This window comes from Perissodus microlepis, chromosome 23 (genome assembly GCF_051167445.1).
Source record: "Perissodus microlepis isolate ML-2025 ecotype Zambia chromosome 23, ASM5116744v1, whole genome shotgun sequence".
NCBI classification, from domain to species: Eukaryota; Metazoa; Chordata; class Actinopteri; order Cichliformes; family Cichlidae; genus Perissodus; species Perissodus microlepis.
Window position 1 is genome coordinate 35383528 of NC_140482.1, and position 22708 is coordinate 35406235.

The window sequence follows — 22708 nt, forward strand, 5'->3', positions numbered from 1 at the left end:
TTATTTTAATTTAAGACAGCAGTTAAGATTCATCAATTTTATTTATTTATTTGTTATTCATACTCTTTATTTGCAATAACAGTCTTTTATTTTGAAAGGAGTGGGATTGGGCCAGGGCGAGTTCCGCTGCACGATAATCAGCTGATCTCAGTGTAAACAGTGCACGGAGGTTGTGTCATGTGCTTGGGGGAGAGACAGGGGCAGCGATAGTTTTCGGCTGTCGGTCAGCTGGACGATAAATGGGAAACGTATGAAGTGAAGAGCGACAGCGTGATGTGTTCCGCTGTGTTTGCGCTGCAGTGAGACAGCAGGAAGGGCTTAAAACATCACATGCAGCTTCACAGAGGGCCTGTGTGAGCAGCTCTGCCTGAAAACACTGGATTTTACCTTCACGGGACTGCATTAGTTTAAGTAGTAAGTGTGTGTGTTTCTGTGCGCGCACGCGCTCGGTATTTATTCAGTTGCTGCTGTGTTTATTCTAATGACACATGAGGAATTTAGCTTGCAACTAAGACGATTTAAGTTGAGCAAGAAGTGAGGTTTGAGGGTAAAATACTACATCAAGTAAGGAAATAAAGGTTCAGGTAAATTCAGTCTAACTGTAGAAAATTGGTCATTGCGACTAATATGTTATCTTTATCGGTGGTTTCACAGTGTAGCTGCTCGACACGGAGACAGTCTTAACAAGTTTTTGTACACTATTTGTATTTGTATTTTATCCACACCAATCGAGGGCCTCGTCTGAAGAGTCGTAAGATGAATGGAAGGGGTCATGAGATAATGAATAGGGGGGGGAGTCCTCCGCAAATGTGTGATCATTTGCCGACTTTTCTCCAAATTATTATTATTATTACTGTTCCAATAATTAATATTTTGGGTAAATAGTGGATTGGATTGGATTTTGTTCATCAAAAAGGTTTATTTGGAATCGCAAACAACTCCTAGACAGCCATAGGGACAATGCTTTTTAAGGGGTTGTAAGAAGAGGACAACTTTGGGAAAAAAAATGTATTGCATTTATTGTTTTAATGTAAAATCTTTGGATTAACTGTAAAAAGTAAATTGCTTGGTAAATGTCGCACTTTTGCGTGGAAGTGTAAAGTAACACTAAATGGAAATGTAAAATTAAATCCATATTAAACCTCATTATACACACGTAAACATGCTTTCTTTGCAGACTGAAACATAAGCCTTCAAAAAATATTTTATGATATGTTTATCTTATTAAAAGATTATAATCAGCCCTGGGTGTCACCGTAGCAAAAATAAACCTCAAATGAGAGAGTGGATTGAGAATGGCTGGATAGTGTAAGAAATTAATTAATTAATTAAATTAAAAAGCTGATTGACTTAAAATGTTTCTGTTTGTTTGTTTTTTATTAAGAGACATCAAACCAGGCTTTGCAGGTTTTCTGATCAGGATTGGCAAATGATTGTTTTGTTTTTTAAAACATGCTTTTCCTGAAATTGCATTGTGCAGTTTGAGTCAGGTCACTTAACTGTTACTGTCACATGCTTTTCAATCCCAGGTAAACCTGTTTCACTGCTTCTCCAAACCACCCCAGTGCCCTGCCGACGTCATAATTGCACAGTCTGATTTGTCTTGTCCTGTCAATGTGATTCACGAATCCTTGCTCACAGCCACATGACATTTAAAAACATTGCTTAACTAAGCTTTTTGTCTATCTGTTTTTCTTTCCATACTGGGATTTAATTGCAGATATACTAGAATGTCATGTCATGTGGACTTTTTTTCAGAGAAAGGCAGGACGTGTTTCCTTCTTGTAAGGCTGGTCTGGTGACTGCTGCCTTTTGCAATAATTTGGATTTCCTTCTTCTCCCTTATTGTGTGACATAACAAACTCCTGTGACTTTTTCTTCACATGTCCTAAAGCAGGAGAAATGATGACTTATTAAGCAATATGAGCCAACCGCTGACTTTACACTTGTAGCTCAGTTTACTTTTGTCCCAATCACATGATATTATATGGACTGTAACTTGCCTCAAGATGACTTCTATTATGAATCGGGTGAAATGAATTTAATTGAATGTCGCACGTATGTCATCAGGTCTTTTTATTGAATTTAGACACTACCCATTTTTTTAGCATTAGAAATTATAGGCAGGAATGGTCCAAATAATAATTTATTCCAGTTTCAATGCAATGATTTCAAAGTATATGCTATGATTAGCAATTCTCTTTAGTTCCTGGGTGTCTTTTAGGTGGATAGGTTTTCATTGAAGCACAATTTTATTCACAATTTTATTCACAAAAAAATTTTAAAAGCCTTAATTTCTTCATTCCTTTTCTTTTTCTTTTTTTGGGGGGTTTTCTATGCAGGGGTCCATGGAGGAGCTGGAGCCAGAGGAGCAGTTCCTACGATATGCCCGGAATGGAGATCTACCCGGGGTTCAAAGGCTCCTCCTGTCCAAGATAAGGGAAGAGATACAGCTCAATATCAATTGCAAAGGTCTGTGATTTGTGTATATCGGGAAAATATATGTGCCTGCTGTGGGCTGGTTTAATTCATTATGTCCTATGTTTTTTTTTCAGGAAAAAGTAAATCTAACCTGGGATGGACACCGCTTCACTTGGCCTGCTATTTTGGACACAAAGATGTAGTTGAGGAGTTGCTCAAGGTAATGTTTCTTTTCTTCAAAGCATGGAGATTTTGAGTAACTGCAGAGGTAACACGTGTGTCATCACACCCTCCCCTCCAGGCAGGGGCAGATGTTAACTTGCCCAATAATATTGGTGATACGCCGCTGCACAAAGCTGCTTTCACAGGAAGAAAGGTATGTTAATGTGTCAGCAATTTTCATTTCTGATTTTGAGTCCTTTCATGCTTTGCATATCATTAACAGTAGTATTTATGCAAATATTTTATTCATCAATCAATCACATATTGATCAGGAGGTTGTCATGCTGCTGCTGCTGCACTATGGTGCGTGTGCTACTGTCATCAATGGGACAGCACAGATTCCCAAAGACGTGACACAAAATGCAGAGATCAGAAGCATGCTGGAAGGTGAGCGAGATATACTGTCAGCAAAGAGATGGAAATGTGTTAAATTAATTTTTTTCATCCAAAATGCTTATATAGTACCTACATTTTCTTCTTTTAAATCCTGCCTTGTTACTGAAAACAGCGGCTGAGAGAACAGAGGAGAGAAAGCTGGAGGAGAAACTTTTGGATGCTGCACGGGAAGGAGACCTTTCAACGCTAACTCAGTTGGTAAATACCAGATAACTGAAGCCTAACACTGTACTGCCCAGAGGCAAAAAGCAGAAGTCTGAGTCTTATAGGGCGCCCCCTATAGCTGCAGATTCTGCAGCTATAGGGGGCGCCCTATAGTCTGCAGATTGTGTCCTCCCCACTATGTGATTCTGCGCCAGGCTCTTTATCATTAAATAACTCTTAAAAATAGAAGTCTGAGTTTTACATTCTGTCCAGAAATAGTTTGGAATGTCCTTAGCTAATCCGGGCAAAGATCTTTGGGTATCATGGAAGTTTGGCAAAGGAATGTGTTTAAAATCAGTTCTAGCTTGTTAGCCCTGGTACCAGTGAGGCCTGTAGACCCACCACAGACCTCAGTTTCACTAAAGCTTTTGGACAGATGAGGATAAATTCCTGTTCAGTAATGCCTAGAATATGATTCATAAGTCCTCTGTAACATTGTGACACTCCTTAAACGGTGTACATTTAACTTTTATTTTATCATATTGTGAAAGCAAAACTCATAAACTGTTACAAATTAAAATATGCAGTAACATGATATATGAGGACAACTGCCATTAAATGACTTGACAACTATCATAATTATGTAATCATTGCAAATGTCTGAAAATTGATGACTTCAGCATTCAGTGGACATTTTCTGCAGTTCTCTTTTTATAATAATCTTTGAATTTAAAAAGCAACATTTGTTATTTTCAATCTACATATCAGTAATACGAATTTATCACACTGAGGCTTGGAATCAGTGCGACGGTATTTCTAACAATTTAGCGAAACCGAAATATCAACATATTTTAGACTATAACAAGACATTATATTTTGTTATTTAGTCACGTTATTTCTTTATACGTTGTTTCCAGGCAGGCAGATTTTTTTTAGCAATACTTCTCCAGTGTTTTTTTTTTTTCAAGATCTTTCAGATTTCTTGGACATTAGCTGCTTCGTCACTTCCAGTCCTCGTACATGACCGTTTTCAGAGGAATTTTTTATTTTTCCTGTAAGCAACTGAACACACCTATAAATCATTCAAGCACAAAAAGACGTCTAACTGTGTTGTATCAGTGTATCAGATAGTTACAAAATAACAACCCAACAACAGACAACTTGACAACATTTAAACAGTGTCTTTAGGCACTTTGTTACTACCTGCCTGTCACAAAAACACATGATCTTCATAATGTGTAAAGTGTGTCTTTAAAATAAATGAGAAAACGGGTCAAAACAAATGTTGCAATCATAAAAAAACAAATACAGCAGATTACCAGTATTTGAACATATGAAAGTAAGAAATAGGAGAAATCCCAGTCATGACCTGATGGATGATTGCAGGATTCATTCATCTTGAGCAGAACAAAAAGAAGCCAACATCCAAAGAAAAGCTTTGCATGTCCTTCAAGAAGCCTGCAGAACTATTCTCGAAGACTACTTAAAAAAAATAAAGTGGTCAAGTGAAATATTGACTTTTAAGCTTGTTAGAATTATACAACTCTGTTTTTAACTTTGTGTTTCATCTCCATATGGTTATGCCCATTTCCCTATTTATCTAGCAAAATATAAAGAAATTGAGGTGGTTTGACACTTTTGGACAGTACTGTATAACATAATGTGAGTCACAGAGGTGTTTTTCTGTATTAAATGTAATACTTTAAGTGCATTTGCCTAAATATACTTGTATTTTATAATGGTATGCTTCACTGAAGTAAATGGTGGCGTAATTAGTGAAGGTTCGTTCAATAAAGCTAAAATGTTACATTTTAGCAAGTAAGAGTACTTGTTAAACAGCCTGTTGGCACTCACACTGTAAGCAGATTAGTGTGATTACAGAGACTTTTTGTGCCTTAACTGACAGTTACACCCTAAAGTATCACACCGTGTTCACAAGACCAGACAAATATGCCATCAGCTACGCCCTTTGAAATCCAATACTTCACAAAAGCCTGAAGTGAGAAGCCACTGGACACAAATCAATATTTTCAATTACAGTGTTCAGAAAAATAAAGGGAACAGTGTGTCTGTGAAGGTTCTCAGTCATCCAGGTCATCGTAGTCAAAGGAGCTTGCAAAGAAAAGCGTCTGGACTTCTTTAAGTTTACTTGAAGACGTTTCACCTCTCATCCGAGAAGCTTCTTCGGTTCTAAGGTCAAATGGTGGAGAGTCCCAGATATAAACCTAGTGGGAGTATCCCCCCACAGAGGGACAAAAGGACCCCCTGATGATCCTCTAATCGCCTGAGCCAAGGTGTGAAACTGGGTGTGGGTCCCAATCAGCCAGAGTTTCGGGTGTGTTCATTGTGAAACCTGGCCCCACCTTATCATGGGAATTCCTGAGGTCAGATGGCCCAGGATGTGAGTGGGCGTTAAGGCGTCTGGGAAGGGATCTCAAAACTGGATTATAGATGGCAGAGAGTTGGTGTCGTAAACCCCCGCCTCTGTTCAAAGATGGTCGCTCACAGTGGACATAGATGGCTTCTTTCACTCCTCTTTCAAACCATCTGTCCTCTCTGTCCAAAATGTGAACATTGGCATCCTCGAAAGAGTGTCCTTTATCCTTAAGATGCAGATGGACTGCTGAGTCTTGTCCTGTGGAGGTGGCTCTTCTGTGTTGTGCCATGCGCTTGTGAAGTGGCTGTTTGGTCTCTCCAATGTAGAGGTCTGGGCATTCCTCGCTGCACTGTACAGCATACACCACATTGTTAAGTCTGTGTTTTGGCGTTTTGTCTTTCGGGTGAACCAGTTTTTGTCTGAGCGTGTTGCTGGGTCTGAAATGCACCGGGATGTCATGCTTGGAGAAAACTCTCCTAAGTTTTTCTGATACACCGGCTACATAGGGGATGACAATGTTGTTGCGTCTGTCCTTCTTATCCTCCCTCGTTGGTGTCTGGTCTTCTTTTCTGTGCCTCTTTGCTGACTTTAAGAACGCCCATTTAGGATAGCCGCACGTTTTGAGTGCTTCCTTTACATGTGTGTGTTCCTTCTTTTTTCCTTCAGGCTTAGAGGGAACATGTTCTGCCCGGTGGTGTAGGGTCCTAATTACTCCAAGTTTGTGTTCCAAAGGGTGATGGGAGTCAAAGAGGAGGTACTGGTCCGTGTGTGTGGGCTTCCGGTAAACTTCGATGTTGAGTTTGCCGTTCTCTTCAATGTGCACAGCGCAGTCCAGGAAAGGCAAACAGTTGTCCTTTGTGTCTTCCCTGGTGAACTTGATGTTTTTATCCACAGCGTTAATGTGCGCAGTGAAGGATTCCACTTCTTGTGTCTTGATTTTGACCCAGGTGTCGTCCACATATCTGTACCAGTGGCTGGGTACTCTTCCTTTGAAAGAGCCAAGAGCCTTCCTTTCCACTTCCTCCATGTAAAGGTTGGCTACAATAGGTGACACGGGGGAGCCCATGGCACAGCCATGTTTTTGTCTGTAAAAGCCTTCGTTGTATTTGAAATATGTAGTGGTGAGGCAGAGGTCTAACAGTGTGCAAATCTGATCGGGTGTGAAGTTGGTCCTGTCCTCCAAGGAGCTGTCTTCTTGTAGTCGTTTTCTGACAGTCTCCACGGCCTCCGTGGTGGGTATGCAAGTGAAGAGAGAGACTACATCAAAGGACACCATGGTTTCATCTGGATCCAGGGTAAGTTTCTGGACCTTGTCGGTGAAGTCGGTGGAGTTCTTGATGTGGTGTGGGGTGTTCCCCACAAGAGGAGCAAGGATGGTAGCAAGGTGTTTAGCAATGTTATAAGTGGCTGAGTTTATGCTACTGACTATGGGTCTGAGTGGGACAGCTTCCTTGTGGATTTTAGGAAGTCCGTAGATGCAGGGTATGGCATCCCCTGGGTAAAGGCGGTGATATGTAAGGCGGTCAAAAATTTTGTCCTTTTCAAAGTCTTGAAGGCAAACTATAACTTTCTTTTTGTAGCTGCTTGTGGGGTCTCGCTTTAAGGCTTCGTAGGTATTGTTGTCACTGAGGAGAGTAGTGATCTTTGTATGGTAATCTGTAGTGTTTAGGACCACGGTGCATCTTCCCTTATCAGCTGGTAAAACTTTGAAGAAGTTGGAGGGAACAGTGGCAGTTCAGTTTTAGAGAGCCATTGCAGTCTTAACTATTCCAGCTCTCTGTGGCTGCATCAGAAATCTAAGGAGTCATGCTTCAGTTCTTAACAGAATAATAAAGAGCATCAGGGCACTTGGGTTCACACAGCACACCTGTTTCTGTCCTGTGTGTTTTCTGTAGCTCTGCAGGAAGAAGCCTCCAGACATCAACTGCACAGATCTGCTAGGTAACACTCCGTTGCACTGTGCAGCCTATCGAGGCCAGAGGCAGTGTGCCCTGAAGCTGCTCAAGGGTGGAGCCAACCCCAACTTCCAAAACAAGAATGGTATGATTCATCAGCCAGAGCTGGCAACCATGAATAACTGGGAGATATTCAATAATTTTCCTTTTTTGTCACAAATACCAGAAGCAACAATGAACTTATTGTCTTGCCAGGACTGTCTGCACAGCCAAACTTAAGAAATTAAAAGGAACTTGTCATGCTAATTTCCAGCTCCATTTTTTGGTCCTTGGTTCCAGTAGACTATTACATGGTTCAAAGTTTAGAATAATCTTTATTTGGCTTTTCTTGGTTTCTCTGCAGCCCATCTGTTCACTTAATGTCAGATACAATGCTTTTGAGCTTCCTGCGGCCTTCTTTTAAACCCGCTTTCCTCTGATTGGCTGTCCCTCAAAAACAGAAGGCCTGACAGAATGTGGGGGCGGGGCTCCTGTGCTCACAGATAGAGCTGTGTGTCTGAGATGACCATGTTCTCTCTCTCTGACATCGTATAGAGCCAAATGTAGAAAAAAATGTGAGCGTTTAGAGGAGCCTGAAGCTTGAGCTTCAGGCTAACAGGGATTGCATGTACATGCAATGACCTCATTGTATGAAACATTTGCTTTGTTTAATATGACCTTTCATCTTTGTAACAACATGTATGTAACAGAAAATAAGAAAATTTGCAGGTTCACTTTAAATGTTCTAAAATCTAACAAAGGACTCAGCTGGATAATGCCGTTTGCCCAAAGGTTCATTTGCTGCGTTAATTATTTCAGCAGTTTCTAAGCTTTGGTTTTTGTTTATTTTTTGTTTTGTTTATGAGCAGAAACCAGTCAGAGGCATAATTTTTATTACTATTATTTTGAATCAATCTGAAATCGTTTTGCTGCTGGAAATAACACAGTGACAAATACGTATGAATACACAGGTATAAAAAGTCCACCCAAAAATGATCTATGTACATGTACAGTAAAAAAGGAAATCCTCAGGTCTGGCAGCCAAAGACAGGATAGGAAATGGAAACTATTGAGGATGCGTTTCAGCATGTTTCACAAGGTCTGTCTGAATTCTTTCACCCAAACAAAAATAGCAATCGCCTAGGCAGTTTCTCCAAAAATGTTCAAAGTTTAAAATTCTAATTAGTTTTGGCAACTGCAGCAGTTCTTCCTGTGACTCGAACATGATTATCAAGGCAAAAAATTTAGAAACTGTGATTGCATGAGAAGCACAAGCTGCTCGGATGTAAATGAGTCCTTGATATTTATAATTGCCGTCACCAGCATTTAAACATTCTCGAATCCTGCAGTATTTTTCTCCCTCTGTAAAAATGTGCTCTGTTGCGTTAAAGCTCCTCTTGTCTTGTATGTCCATAATTTGTAGGCCAAACAGTATTTGATCTGGCCAGTGATACAGCAATGAAGCAGATTCTTGAGGGCAACATTCATCGAGTGAGTATCCAGCTGATAGTTGCTGTCCTAATTAACTATTTGTTCTCTTATGTTTTTTATGTTTTATTTTTTTAAACTGATTCATCTTTGCTCTTTGTCTGCCTGGCAGGGTATGACCCGACATGTCAAGAAGTATGAAGGACCTCTCTGGAAGGTAAAATATGGGAACTGGCTTTTTTGGTAGCTCTGAAAATCCAACCAGCGAACGAAAAACGCACAATTAAAATGCAAATGTTATTAAAGAAAAGGAGTAAGGCATATATATCTCTTCCTTGCTAAAATACTCCTCACAGCATGTAGTTCAGTGGTTCTTAAACTTTGTTGGCACGTTTCTCTTAAGAAAAAAAACGTTCTCCGTTCAGAGGATAGATTTAAAGGCATTACAAGGTTCGGTGTGACCCACAAACTCTCCCTTTATGCAGATGACTTGCTCCTGTACATTTCTGACCCTCTAAACTCATTCCCGGTGCTTTTTGACATACTGGACCAATATGGTACACTGTCAGGATATAAGCTCAATTATCAAAAAAGCGAGTTGCAACCCCTCAATTCCCTGGCCAGAGCTCTTCCCCACTCAATAGTGCCTTTTAAGTGGACAGAAACCGGATTTAGATATTTGGGGGTTTTTATTTCCTCTTCTATACATAAAATGATGAGGGAGAATTTTCTATCCCTACTAGAAAATGTTGGGAAAGATTGTGACCGTTGGATTTCTCTACCATTGTCAGTGGCAGGGAGAGTTAACCTGATAAAGATGAGTGTCCTCCCAAAAGTCTTGTATCTTTTTCAACATGTCCCGATTCTTCTTACCAAGGCATTTTTTGACAAGTTAGAAAAGATTCTGTCACATTTCATATGGGGAGGGAAACAAGCTAGAATTCGCAAGTCTATTCTTCAGTCCTCTAAAACTGACGGTGGTCTTGGTCTGCCCAATTTTATACACTACTATTGGGCAGCTAACATACAAAAACTTTTACATTGGGTTCATAACGACCCCCCTGCACCAGCCTGGGTACAAATGGAAACTGCATCTAGCTGTTACTCATTATCATCAATACTCAGCTCACCACTCCCTTTTTCTCCAACCCTTGTTGGGGATAATCCAATAGCTAAGGAAACGGTAACTATTTGGCGACAGTTCAGAAAATACTTCGGGCTACTTGGACCGTCTTTGCTAACGCCTTTATCAAAAAATTGTAATTTTGCACCTTCAAACACTGATGCGGCCTTTAGCAGTTGGAAAGATAACGGACTTAGGACTGTTAAGGACTTGTACAGTCAGGACACCTTTCTATCTTTTGCTGACCTATCGTCTAAATACAACCTGCCTAATTCCAACTTTTTTCGTTATCTTCAGGCTAGAAATTTTGTAAAAACGCAGTTCCCTCACTTTCCCAATCGGCCTCCAGAAACAAATCTGGATATCATCCTGCAGACGAACCCTCATCAAAACAGACTGATATCAGCCTGGATCATCATACTAGATGCTTTGGTCCCCAAATCCATTTCTCATATTAAGCTGAGATGGGAGGAAGAGCTACAGACAACCCTGCCAGAACAGCAGTGGGATTCTGCTTTGAAATTGATTCACTCGTCCTCAATTTGTGCTCGTCATGCTTTGATTCAGTGCAAGGTGGTCTATAAAGTACACTATACAAACGCAAAATTATCTAAAATCTATCCAACCATTAGTGATGCCTGTAGCAGATGCGGACTATCGCCTGCCAACCATGTCCACATGTTTTGGTCTTGTTCGAAACTGAGTGCATTTTGGAGGAATATATTCGACACACTTAGCCAGGCATATGGCCAGACTGTCCCTCCTAACCCCCTCTCCGCAATTTTTGGCATTCCTCCCGACTTGAACTTATCTGGCCCCCTCAAACAGGCCCTAGCCTTTACCACTTTACTGGCCCGGAGGCTTATTCTGTTGAAGTGGAAGCTTCCCCACCCCCCAACTTATGATCATTGGGTGAGAGATGTGCTCTTTAACTTAAAGTTGGAAAAACTTAGATTCTCTCTAAAAGGTTCTATTAGGGAATTTAACAAAATCTGGAAATCATTTCTCTTGCTGGTGGACACCATTACTTTACTTCCTGAGTCTGAAGTGAACTGAGCGAAGCTACATTATAATGGTTTTTAGTTTTTTAGTTTTTTTTAAATCTTATTTATACCTTATCTATTTGTTTTTCCTTTTGTTTTGTTTGGTCCTTACTCTGCTTTTGTTTTCTTTGTTTTTGCCTTGTTTGTTTTTGTTTGTTTGTTTGTTTGCGGGGCGGGGGGGTTGTGGTTGTTGTTGTTTTTTGGGGGTTATGCTTGTTATGTGTATGGGTCCTGAGATGTTGTGTTTTTTTTTTTTTGTTTGTTTGTTTGTTTGTTTGTTTTTTGTGTGTGTGTGGGCAGAGACTGGTTCTCTGCGGTGTCTTGTCTAGTGTGGACCTGGTAGGGGGAGAATTCGGGTTGGGGGGTTGGAGGGTATAATGGATATACCACTGTTCTGAAATCAAGATTGACTTTACTGTTGCTAACTTTGTATGTCATTGTTGAAATCAATAAAACAAAGTTGGAACAAGAAAAAAAACGTTCTCACCTCCTACCAAACAAATTTTTTATCAGTTAACAATAACAAAGCATCCAAGTTGAAAACTGGAGAAATAAAGGTCAACAAGATAGCATCAGCAAACTGTTGTTTGTTAATCTTCCCCAAATAAATTACATTAGTTCAACTTCATTTCAATCTGTATTTTTCCTCCGGTTGACCACCTCCCTTTCTGCACTGGCTCTAAGCCCCACCAGGGGGGCCTGCCCCACAGTTTGAGAGCCAAAACTCACTCCTGATTGCTTTTACAGTACCGATCATACTCAGTGTTTATATGCTTGTATTATAAAAATTAATTTGACATGTAGTCCAGAAATCTGTTTTTTTTTTGTCATTAAATTGAAATGAGCATTTAAAAGTCCAGAACTCCAGAGGTGTGGTGTGTAACTACACCGTCAGCTCGCTGCTTCATCAAATGTTGTGACAGTGAACGCAGACAAAGATCACAGGATCAGATACAGCAGGCTTTACAGAGATTGCGATTGTCAGCTGACAACTAAAGAATGATCTAAGTGTTAATCATTTTTTAGGTTATGTCATAGTGGTAGGGAAGGAAATCAAGAACAGGCTGAATTTTGCAGAATTTTCCTGCATTCTTATCACTCCCTTTTATCATTGCTGGAATGTTTCCTGGCAGTTGTGCATTGTGAAACATTGACGTCAGGCTCATGGCAGTGTAATTTTGTGCACCTGACAATTATGCAAGTCCGGCAGACACAGAGATGATAACACAGAAAATGTGTAGAGCGTTTTCCACACTGAAAAACCGATAAAGAATCAATAAGGGAATTACTAAAGAGTCTTACGCCTCTGGGGTGGCAGTGATGCCTGCTTTTGATAATATAAAAACCTTACAGGGTTTTTATATTATCTGGAAGAATCCTGTGTTTAAGTTTATTAAACTTACATTGAACTTATTTATTGCTCATTTTCCTTTTAAGTTATATTCAATATACAATACCCAGACTAAATAAATAAATAAAAACTGCCTATGCAAACAGCTAAGAAACTTCCACTGCACAATTACTGTAGTGATTAATATGTTTCACCTGGTAAAATGTTATTTAACCCAATCTGATTCACAGAATAGCATCTCATTTCTTAAACAACCATATCCTGCGTTCATGCGAAAAAAGGTTACATTATTGCATCACACAAAGAAAACGTTTTTAAAACTACAAAGAACTGCGTATCACATTATCAAAACCCAGAAGAAGAAATGCGGTCAAAACAAAATATTGAATGATCGTGATCATGGATCAGTTTGAGTGCCTTACAGTGAAATCAATCATTTTCACGCATCGATTGACCGACACGGAATCCTGAGCTTAATATGGAACCTTTGGGATGTGCTGGTGAAGACATTAGGCACCGGTCCGACACTTCCATCACCAATCCAAGATCCCCAGATTGTTGTGATGTTGCATGGTGAATGTGTGCCATTACCAACGCTAAAAGAGCTCCAACAAAATGCTGTTTTGTGGCTTTACAGGTGCAAATGTGTGATTGTAGGATCCCCACACACACTGCTGTTCAGACTTGTTGTTAACATTGGGACGGCAAAGAAATCTGTTTCACTTAGTGGATAAACTGAGGAGCCAAGGTCCAAGATAAGATAAATAAGGATCATTTAAATGTGAATCGTGTGATTTAGTGGTTTGCAGCAATGAAAATATCAAGCTGGAGATGAGTATAACAGGTCCACTTTGCTGAAATCTATTGTAATAAATAGTCTCTTTCAGCCACTAGTGAAATCAGAAAAGGATAAAAAATATTTAATTGAAAAATTAGACTGCTGATTCTTCCCTTGTGTGGCTTCCTGCAGAGCTCCAGATTTTTTGGATGGCGCTCTTACTGGGTCGTCCTTCAAGATGGTGTTATATCCTGGTACTCAAAACAGTAGGTGCATCCCTCATTTTGTCTGTGCTCCTTGAATCAGACGTGTGAAAAGGTCTTAGCTAGAGATAAATGGAAGTGCTGCACAGTTTTGATTAGAAAGGTGCTATAGATCAGCGGTCCCCAACCCCCGGGCCACGGACCGGCCCATGAGTCGTTTGGTACCGGGCTGCGAGAGTTTAGGCTCGGGTGTGAAATTCATCGTTTTTAGGGGTTTTAATGGTTTTTAACATTTTTTTTTTTGTCTTTTTTATTATTAACTCTGTTTCCCTCGGTCTTTTCCCATGTGTTATGAATAAATATTCTTTTTTTGGGGGGGTACCGGTACTGGTTTTATTTTGTTGTATTTATCCGCGACATAAACCGGTTGGTGGTGCAAAAAAGGTTGTGGACCGCTGCTATAGATGAGAGACAAATGAGTAAAGAAGAGGAGAATTATTTCCCGTATACCTTTCCTTCTATCATCTATCAACTGTTGAGATTCCAAGTGAAATGTAAAAGGCCTCAATCTGTTTTTCTTTCTTCTGTGAAGGTCAGAAGCAGCTGCCGGTGAAAGAAGGCAAGGCTGTAAGTCCCTCACAAACGCTCACTGTTTGGTAAGCCAACATTCAACATTGCATTCCCTTTTTTTTGACCCCTGTGTTGAATTTGTCTACGTGTAGCTTCTGCTTTTCCACAAATGAAAGCTTCTGATGTTTCTCATTTCCAGATAAGAGCCAAAGATAACTGCTTTTTCACTCTCAAGTGCTTTGATGACAGTGTGCACCACTTTAAAGTATCACCTAAAAATGACCCAGAGGGAACAAGAAAAGTAAGTTTGGTTTCTCCTCGGGTTGTCATTTCAAACACGTTTTAAAAATTCCTGTTATCTCCTGACCTTCGTTTTCTGCAAAGTTTTTGCAATAGCTCTGAAATGGGGAAAAAGCTAAGTTGCAATCTTTACTAATAACCTAACTTACTACCTTTCCTTACATTGTAAATGTTCCACATGTGTGGAATCCATTGGTGCTCACAATGAAAGTAGATGAATAAAGTTCTTCTCTTTACTGGGTTACCCCAGTGTTCTTTAAGTGCATTTAAACAAACAGAAATTTATTAACAGTTCTCTAATCATAAGTTTTGAAATCTTGAAGTAAAATGTAATTTTTAGCTTTTCTCGGGCTTTATGCAAAAGTGTCAAATCTCAAATGCACCCCAAGCTCATTAATTAACTCTTTGTTTGTTTAGTCATTATAACAACGCAGGTGTGAGAATTTGCGTCATTACATTGAGTTATTCACAGGATTATTACTTGACTTTGTAGTTGTTATGCGAGCTGTTCAAATGCTAAGACGTTGTCGCTCTAGATGAGAAATCGTTGTCTACTTTGTCTCTTGCATTGCTATGAATTATGTATCAGCGTAAGTAGCTGATAAAGAATGTAATTAAAAGTCCCAGCCATTATGTAAAATATACTACTAAAATTTGAAATGCAAGCTGTGTTCTAAAAGAAAATTTTGGCAATTTGGGAAAACGGTCATTAGCTGGAAATAAGTACAAGTTTGTTTGTTTTTAATATATATAACAAATCACAGTAAAATTTGTCAGCTAGTAAATTTTAGAGGCAGATTTTATATTTTATGACCTTCACAGAGAGAGCCTGGCGAGCTTATTTTGATCTTTTCTCCTGATGCTCCTCTAAAAACAAATAATAATAATAAACATGTTTCCTATAGTATTTCAAAAACACATAAAGGTCAAGATCAGTCAAATAACTAAGTAACCTTTTTGGTTTTTCTGTCCTTTGTCTTTCTTTAAGGCATGGGTTGATGCATTGGAGGAGCACGCAGCTTACAGCACATACTACTGCTCCCAGGAGCAAGGGAGCGAAGAGGAGGAATACGAAGAAGTGATGTCACTTGGAGAGCTAACAAGTTCACTACAGGTGGCTGCAAACAGAAAGCGAGCCTAATTAGCATGTTGGCTTAACGACCCATAGTGTTTTCTGTGAACTAGTCCTCCCACCCCGTGCTACTTTTTGTTGATCTGCAGTCTTCTCCCATCTCTCTAAATCACCAGGTTGCAGATGTCAGCCAGAAAAATCTGGAGAAGGAGGTCGCAGCGCTCCTGTCCATGCTGAAGAATGAAGAGCTGTCAGAAAGTAAAGCCTTTTATTTCACTTTTCTTTGTTATGTAATATACAGTACGTAGACGAGGAGAAACATCACACTTACTCAGGAGGTGAAATGAAAACCTTTTGATTTAAAATTACAAGAGTCTTCAAACAGATTTAAATGCACAGTAATGTCTGAAAGACTGTTAATTAAGACGCTGCCATCTGGCTCTGTCATTAGAGGTTTCTGCAGTGTGCTTGCTCTTTATACATGTTCTAATAGCGTTTAAAAAAAAAAAACAAACTTTAATAGCTCATAGCTCCATTGCATTCATTACTTTATGTGTTTTATCCCCTCAGAATTTCCATCAACAATACTGCAAAAGATGCAAGAAATATGTGAATTATCCAGCGAAACGACTTCCAATCTCAACATCTGTCTCAGCCTCTTCTCCAGACAGGAAGGGGTGAGTGTGACCTTCCAAAGGCAAATTTAAACTTTTATTTAAGAGCCTAGTGACTGTGACTATGTTTTTCAGCTGATTATCAGCATTTTGGTCACCACTAATTGAAGACAGTTATTATCTAAGTTTACTTGGATCATAGAAGGGAGATAAATGAGATTACAGTGACATTTTAAATAACTTGATATCTGTAAGCGTTATATTGAGAGTGTTGGGGCTCAGTAAGATGATATATATTCCTGGGATGTAAAAAGAAATTATCCTACACAAAAAGATGCTGGAAAAATTCACTCTAACAAAAGCAGCTCAGTGGACTGAGTGGAAGTGATTATATGCTTACACGTGGGGGTTTTTTTTCTTTGTTTTTTGATTCAATGGATTTGATTAAAATGGAAGGATTCGGGGGTTAGAATACACCCCCTCATGAAAACAGGTAGATTATACCGCTTATAGCAACCTCTGACCTTTGGCATCAATTTTGCAACAATCTACAAGAGAATGCAATAATCATTTAAAACCTGCAATTGATTCAAAATACCGTAAAGACAATGAAAGCATAACACATGTTGAATAGCTGTTTTAAACAGCTGTTCTATCTTCATAAACACCTTTTCGTTATGCCAACTTTCTTCTCATTGGCTGTTCCTCACAAACAAAAGATTTGAACAGCAGTTGGGTGGATGTCCTCTGCTCCAAATTAGGGGTTATGCAGTTGAATTGGCAATATTGGCGATATACACTTTCTTTAAATTATATAGAGCAAAGAAAAAAAGGAACAGAGTGTTTGGAACAAATTTTTCCTTCCTGATGATGTAAAACTTGTTTTTATATTAGTATCGACCCTATAAAGATTGGGAGATTTCAGCCTCTGTGCTTCATAATATTTTTAAAGATTCAGAGAAAAATTGAAAATCTCTGTACACCGGGGACAAGGCTGAAAGCAGATTCGAAACGGCTGTGATCGTCAGGCTCTCGGGCAGCACATTTGAATTTTGTTGCTGTTGGGCTCAGAACAATTACGAAAAAACACTGTCAGGTGGGGACGGTTTGTTTACACATCAACAAATTAATGAATATTTGATCCTCTTCGAACGAGAACAGAAAAAAACGACAAGAAACAAACTTTTTTCATTAAAGCAGTGGTTCCCAAACACACACACAAACACATCCTCCAACCACACACACCCATATTTTGTTTTCAAACTCCATTGCAGTTTATTTCAAACCTCAAACATTTAGTAAACAATTAAGCAAATACAAGTAAACTGCAATAAATTACAGGCAGCAATAAAATACACTACTAACTCTTTTACGCTGCGTCTACACCTACACAGGTATTTTTGAAAACGCAGCTGTTTCTATGCGTTTGGACTTTTCGTCCACACGTAAACGGCGTTTCGAATCACCGAAAACGGAGAATGATGCTAGCAGTGTCCAAGGGTTCGATTTTTGTTTTTGCTTTTTGTTTTGGTTTTTTTTCATACTACTACAATCACCTGCGATTGGCGACATTTACACTTTGGGAACCTCTGCTTTAGACATTATGGGTGTTTTTCTTTGTGTTTGTTACTTGGTATTTAGATTTTTTTATGAGTTTCTATTTTTGTCTTTCTAGGCACTAACCTTTCAAAGTTATTGCAGAGATAAAATATATTACTTTAAAAAATGTATTATATAAGTACGTAAGTAAAATTTTATTTATATAGCACCTTTCAAGATAAAACGTAAAACGATGAGTTTTTTAGTTGTTTTTTTAAGTGAAACCACTGAGTCCACAGATCTCAGGCTCAAAGGAAGGGAGTTCCAGAGTCTGGGGGCCACAGTTACAAACGCTCTATCGCCTTTTGTTTTCAGTGTCATATGTTGGACAACCAGCAAGCCCTGATCACATGACCTCAGGGACCTGCTGGGGATGTAAGGATGTAAAAGATCTCTGATATAGGTTGGTGCTTGTCCATGCAGAGCCCTAAATGTCAAAGTCAAAATCTTGAAGTGGATTCTGAATTTATTTATAAATTGTTTGACCTAAGTAACATGTGGTTCTGATTGGGTATTATGGGGTGTGGTTATGTCACCAATCGCAGGTGATTTAAGATAGAGACCGCCTTGTGTTTCATTATCCGAAGAGTGGGTGTGCTCGAAATGTCACCCTCTACTAAGATGTAATAAGATAATTTGAAGTACTGAAGCATGTCAGCTGATGATCACTTTTATTGTGCTCTACCTGAACATAATTACAAGGAAAACCTAGTAGCTTTTTAAAATAATTTATAGAACAAATAAATATATATCCATGTGTACAGTGTATATATATATATATAGCACTCTTAGCCTCAGATGCTAGTCTTGCAGATGTGGTGGGGTTTTTTTGCACTATATCCATTTAAATACTTTCAAATATATAAAGAATGTAACTGAATTCCATTTTGTGTTACATTTATGCAACTTCTCATCTTTCTCAGATTAAAATGAGTTTGTAAAACATGTAACACAATTCATAATCTGCTCTTTACTGCACGAGGCTCCGCCAGCTGATGTGGATATTTTTGAGTTGTGAAAAGTTATGAATGAATTGCAGACTTCAAGCATAGAGTAATTCAGTTGAAACTAAACTGAAGGCATCAGGTTGTAAAATTAGATTAGGAGCACAAAGACGAGCGGTGTGTTCAGCCAAGTTATTACACTGGCGTAAAGCCCGGTTGTATTCAGGGTCAAACATAAGCCAAAGCAGTAGACTGATAATTTCTCAGTAAAGGGATATACTGCCACAGAATATTTTGGTTCAGTGAAACCGATATTGTCAATCAAATGTAAAATTGTGTGTGGTTAAAAAAACAGGACTAGAATGTCTCATTTTCTATGCACGATTAAACTAGAAGAAATGGTTTTAAACATATTTGGTCTTAAACCAAATATTTAAGGGGCTGATAATGGCATTATGAGAAGGACAAAAGTCAAAGGAGTCACCAAAGTAAGTAGAAGTCGTGAATGGATTGCAATGACACTGCTATAATATTCTGGGTAAAAGAAATGGATTGCCAGCCTCATATTGCCATCCCTATCCATGCTGTGTGCATGGCTCAAACTTTTATTACATAAATCAGCAGCCGGTTAATACAATATAAACAGTGCGGCACAGTCATTTGCAGTACATATCTTTAATGCAAATACTAATAATTCTCAGTGTTTATTTAACAGTGGAACTCTGTAATCTGTGTGGGTATGTGTGCAAGTTCTTCAGTGGAAGCAAGAGGGTTTTGGCTGTGATTTTATAACTGGCAGCGAAACAATGAACGATGTAAACGCAGATATATGTGGATACATCAGAGACGGGGCCGATGTGTTTATAGATAATTCCGATTTAATCTGGTTTTTGATGCAGAAGAAAAACCACTATTCATTGATGATTCATATAATTTACAACATGTCAACGACTGCATTTCTGATTACTATCATAATGTGAAAGTACCATCTTTTTTCTTTTTTTTTTTGTGCAGTAAAGCACTGAATCTGTAAAAGTGAGAGTGCTAAGTTGCATCTTGTGTTATTGCCTGTCGCGGTTTTAATTTGCAGCACTTTCTGAATCAGATTTGTGTTTGAATGTTCCACCAGAATAAGAATTAGACCCTCTTTTGATTGTGAAAAATGATGTCTGGTAGTGCTGCTGCTTTTGATGCACTGCTGTGATAAATGTACACTTGAGATGCTGGCTATGTAAATCAAGGCATGTTTACCTTCACATCAATGCATAGATTCAACCCTTTTATGCATGACATTCCCACTGCTGCTCATTTTCTGCAGCACATGAAAAGACCAGACAAAACCAAGTCCTGAATATAATCATTAGATGATGGAGAAAAAAACCCTCTTTTCAGTCACAATGTGTATGTCCTTTTTTTCCCCCCCTTTTTATATAGACTCCATCTCTTCACAAATGCTCAGTAACACAACTTCAATAATTTCTGTGGGGATCTTTAAGAAGAAGACAGCAGCTGATGAAGCTGGGGCTGCCAGGAACAGTTTGAATGTTCTGAGTTTAACAGCCAGTCCAGTGCATTCAGTCTTTACATGTGGGCCGGGCCTCGATCGCTCAGCTGCACAGCCTTTTGAACTGCAATCTGCAGAGGCAGAGCACATGATAAAAGACTCACAGAATCTCAGAACTCACCATGAATAGGCCTAGTCTCAATAGGGATAATTCAAACTATACTGTATAGCTCCGTCTGTAAATGATGGTTCGCCGGCTAAATGAAGAAGTTGGGCCTGTGCTTACTCCCCCTGCAAAGGAAATATACTGACTCACTTCCAGGCACTGCAGCCCTGCTTTGTATTTAAACACCACCTGTGGAGGGGTCAGCAGGAGGAATTTCCTCTCTAAGTTCAGAATTGTGCAGAGATGTCAAGTGATCTGCACTCTGTCATCATACAGCACTTCCACCCCACTTCATTTAGCTTTCTCGTGTCTTGTGGACGATCATTTATAATCATTTCTCCCTCTTCTGTTACTTTGACAATCCAAAGTAAACCCCTGCCTCGTCAGTGGACTTTAAGTTTGCATTTGCACAATGTCAGCCTGTCTGTGGAAATGGTGAAGTAAAAGTGAGCACACCTTCATATTATCAGCACTAATGTTTTGTGTAAAAGGAAGGTTTAGGTAATGGTTTATATCGGAGTCCATTATCCGTCATTTGATTCCCTCTCTTCTACGGGACTCGTGTTCTCCGGCAGGCTATTTGAGACGGCAGCATCAAGGCTGCTGGCCTCCATTACAGATAAACATGGCTCAATCCTCTCAGCTCCATCTCTGTCTCTCTCGCCATGGGTCTGATAATGAGAGGACAGAACAGAGGGGGGATCAGTCAGTCAACATGCTGTTTACTTGCAGACCTGCTGCCATCAAAGCCTGTCTCATAGTCATGCACATTTGTCCTCTGTTTTTAATGAGACTTTGAATAAAATTTTGGTAGCCTGGAGAACGCTTGGCCATCTTTTGCTCGTGGTTATCGAGTGCAGAGGATAGAATTCATGATGGTTTCTGTTTCTGAGAGTGATTAGCGTGTTTCCTTTTGTCTGTGTGTGTTTGTGTGTGGTGAGCTCAGGTGCGCAGTCTGAAATTGGAGCAGGAGGTGGAGAAGAATAAGATCCTCTCTGAGGCACTGCAGACTCTCGCCACAGAGCACCACGAACTTGAGCAATCCGTCGTCAAGGGATCTTCACCACGGAGTGCCCTCAGCGAGGATGAGTTCCACGACGCCGTTTCTGGTGAGTTGACAGGTTATTAAACACGCAGGAGACTTTGTGGCAAGCTCCTACTCACACTCAATGCTCTTTCATCCACCTATAGGACACTGGAGTACTTTTTCCTGTCAGTGAATGCTTTCGGTATGTTTGCCGCTCCTCGAGCCCCAAGTGGTTCTGTTGAAAATGAATATGCTGTGAAAAAGTCCTGCATGTTCTACAAACATTAAAAATATATACCAGTAATGCTTGCTAAGATTTAAAAAAAAATCTACAAAAGAGAAAATGTCGGACTTGGTGGTGTTTTTGCTTGTTTTTAATTTGTTCAAACTTTTTTTTTTTTTTAATTTCATTTGTTTGATTTTCCTGATGAGTTGTCTAACCAGCTTTCATAGATAAAAGGGAGTCATGGCTGAAGAAAATGAAATAATAACAGAGCTGCATGGGACATTTGCACTGATTGTTGTGGAGCATGACTGAATGTTTTTTGTGAATAATGGTTTAGGGGTTTTTTGTAGCACAATCAAAGTGTTAGCATAAAATTAGTTAAAAAAAAAAAAGAAAGCATCCAAACAAGAAAAAAAACGAATAATCGTATGTTTTGTATACTAATAACGCAAAAGTGACAGAATTACACTTTGTTTTTTGGTTACTCCCTTAACAGTGGTTGTTGAGTAATCAGTGTATAATTTGTTCTTTTCAACTGAGAATAAAAAATCAGAAAATGATGAATGCGGCACAGAGAAAAATCAAATAATGCCGTCTTTTTCGTTTTCCTCTTTTTATTTTGAATGCAAAACTGGGAAGCAAATATCCGAGTCACAGATCTGATTTGATTTTATATACTTCATCAGGAAGTAGCTAACTTCAAGTCGCTGCCTAAATAAATATCTAATCAGTCAATCACATGGCAAGGCAAGGCAAGGCAAGTTTATTTGTATAGCACAATTCAACAACAAGGTGATTCAAAGTGCTTTACAGAGACATTAGAAACAAAAACAAATAAAAAGCATGATTTAAAATTGATTAAAACAAGCAAACAAACAAACAAACAAACAAAACAGTATATAAAATCAAAAATCAAAACAGATAAAATCAGAACAGTAGATAAAATCAGTAGTTAAAATGTAAGTTTTGAAATTTAAGCTTAAGTGCGGATTTGGTGCTTTATTTAAATGCAGCTGAGAATAAGTGAGTCTGGCAGCAATTCAATGCATTTAGGTGTGTAGACATGGTTGAGATGACCTGCTGAAGTTCCAACCGAGCATGAGAACAGGGAAGAAAGATGATTTAAGTGACTTTGAATGTGCTGATCTGAGTATTTCAGAAATGGCTGATATACTGGGATTTTACTACACAACCATATCTAGGATTTAGAAAGAGTGGTCAGAAAAAGAGAAAATGTGGTAGCGAAAATGCCTTGTTGGTACTAGG

At 39.1% G+C, this 22708-nt stretch overlaps 1 protein-coding gene across 3 annotated transcripts in view; it reads left to right on the forward strand.

The window, feature by feature from the left end:
• Positions 1–112: 112 nt before the first annotated feature.
• The window catches only part of osbpl1a (oxysterol binding protein-like 1A), a 34271-nt gene continuing 11675 nt past the window's right edge, over positions 113–22708 (forward strand). For all 3 annotated transcript variants that reach the window (XM_084921020.1, XM_084921021.1, XM_084921022.1), the window contains exons 1-16: positions 113–414; positions 2343–2472; positions 2556–2641; positions 2723–2797; positions 2916–3030; positions 3152–3237; positions 7456–7600; positions 8918–8985; positions 9095–9139; positions 13410–13483; positions 14013–14076; positions 14190–14291; positions 15279–15404; positions 15539–15620; positions 15933–16039; positions 21136–21298. In XM_084921020.1, the coding sequence (XP_084777146.1) occupies positions 2349–2472; positions 2556–2641; positions 2723–2797; positions 2916–3030; positions 3152–3237; positions 7456–7600; positions 8918–8985; positions 9095–9139; positions 13410–13483; positions 14013–14076; positions 14190–14291; positions 15279–15404; positions 15539–15620; positions 15933–16039; positions 21136–21298 (1462 nt within the window). In that variant the 5' untranslated portion in view covers positions 113–414; positions 2343–2348. The remainder of the gene's footprint in view (positions 415–2342; positions 2473–2555; positions 2642–2722; positions 2798–2915; positions 3031–3151; positions 3238–7455; positions 7601–8917; positions 8986–9094; positions 9140–13409; positions 13484–14012; positions 14077–14189; positions 14292–15278; positions 15405–15538; positions 15621–15932; positions 16040–21135; positions 21299–22708) is intronic.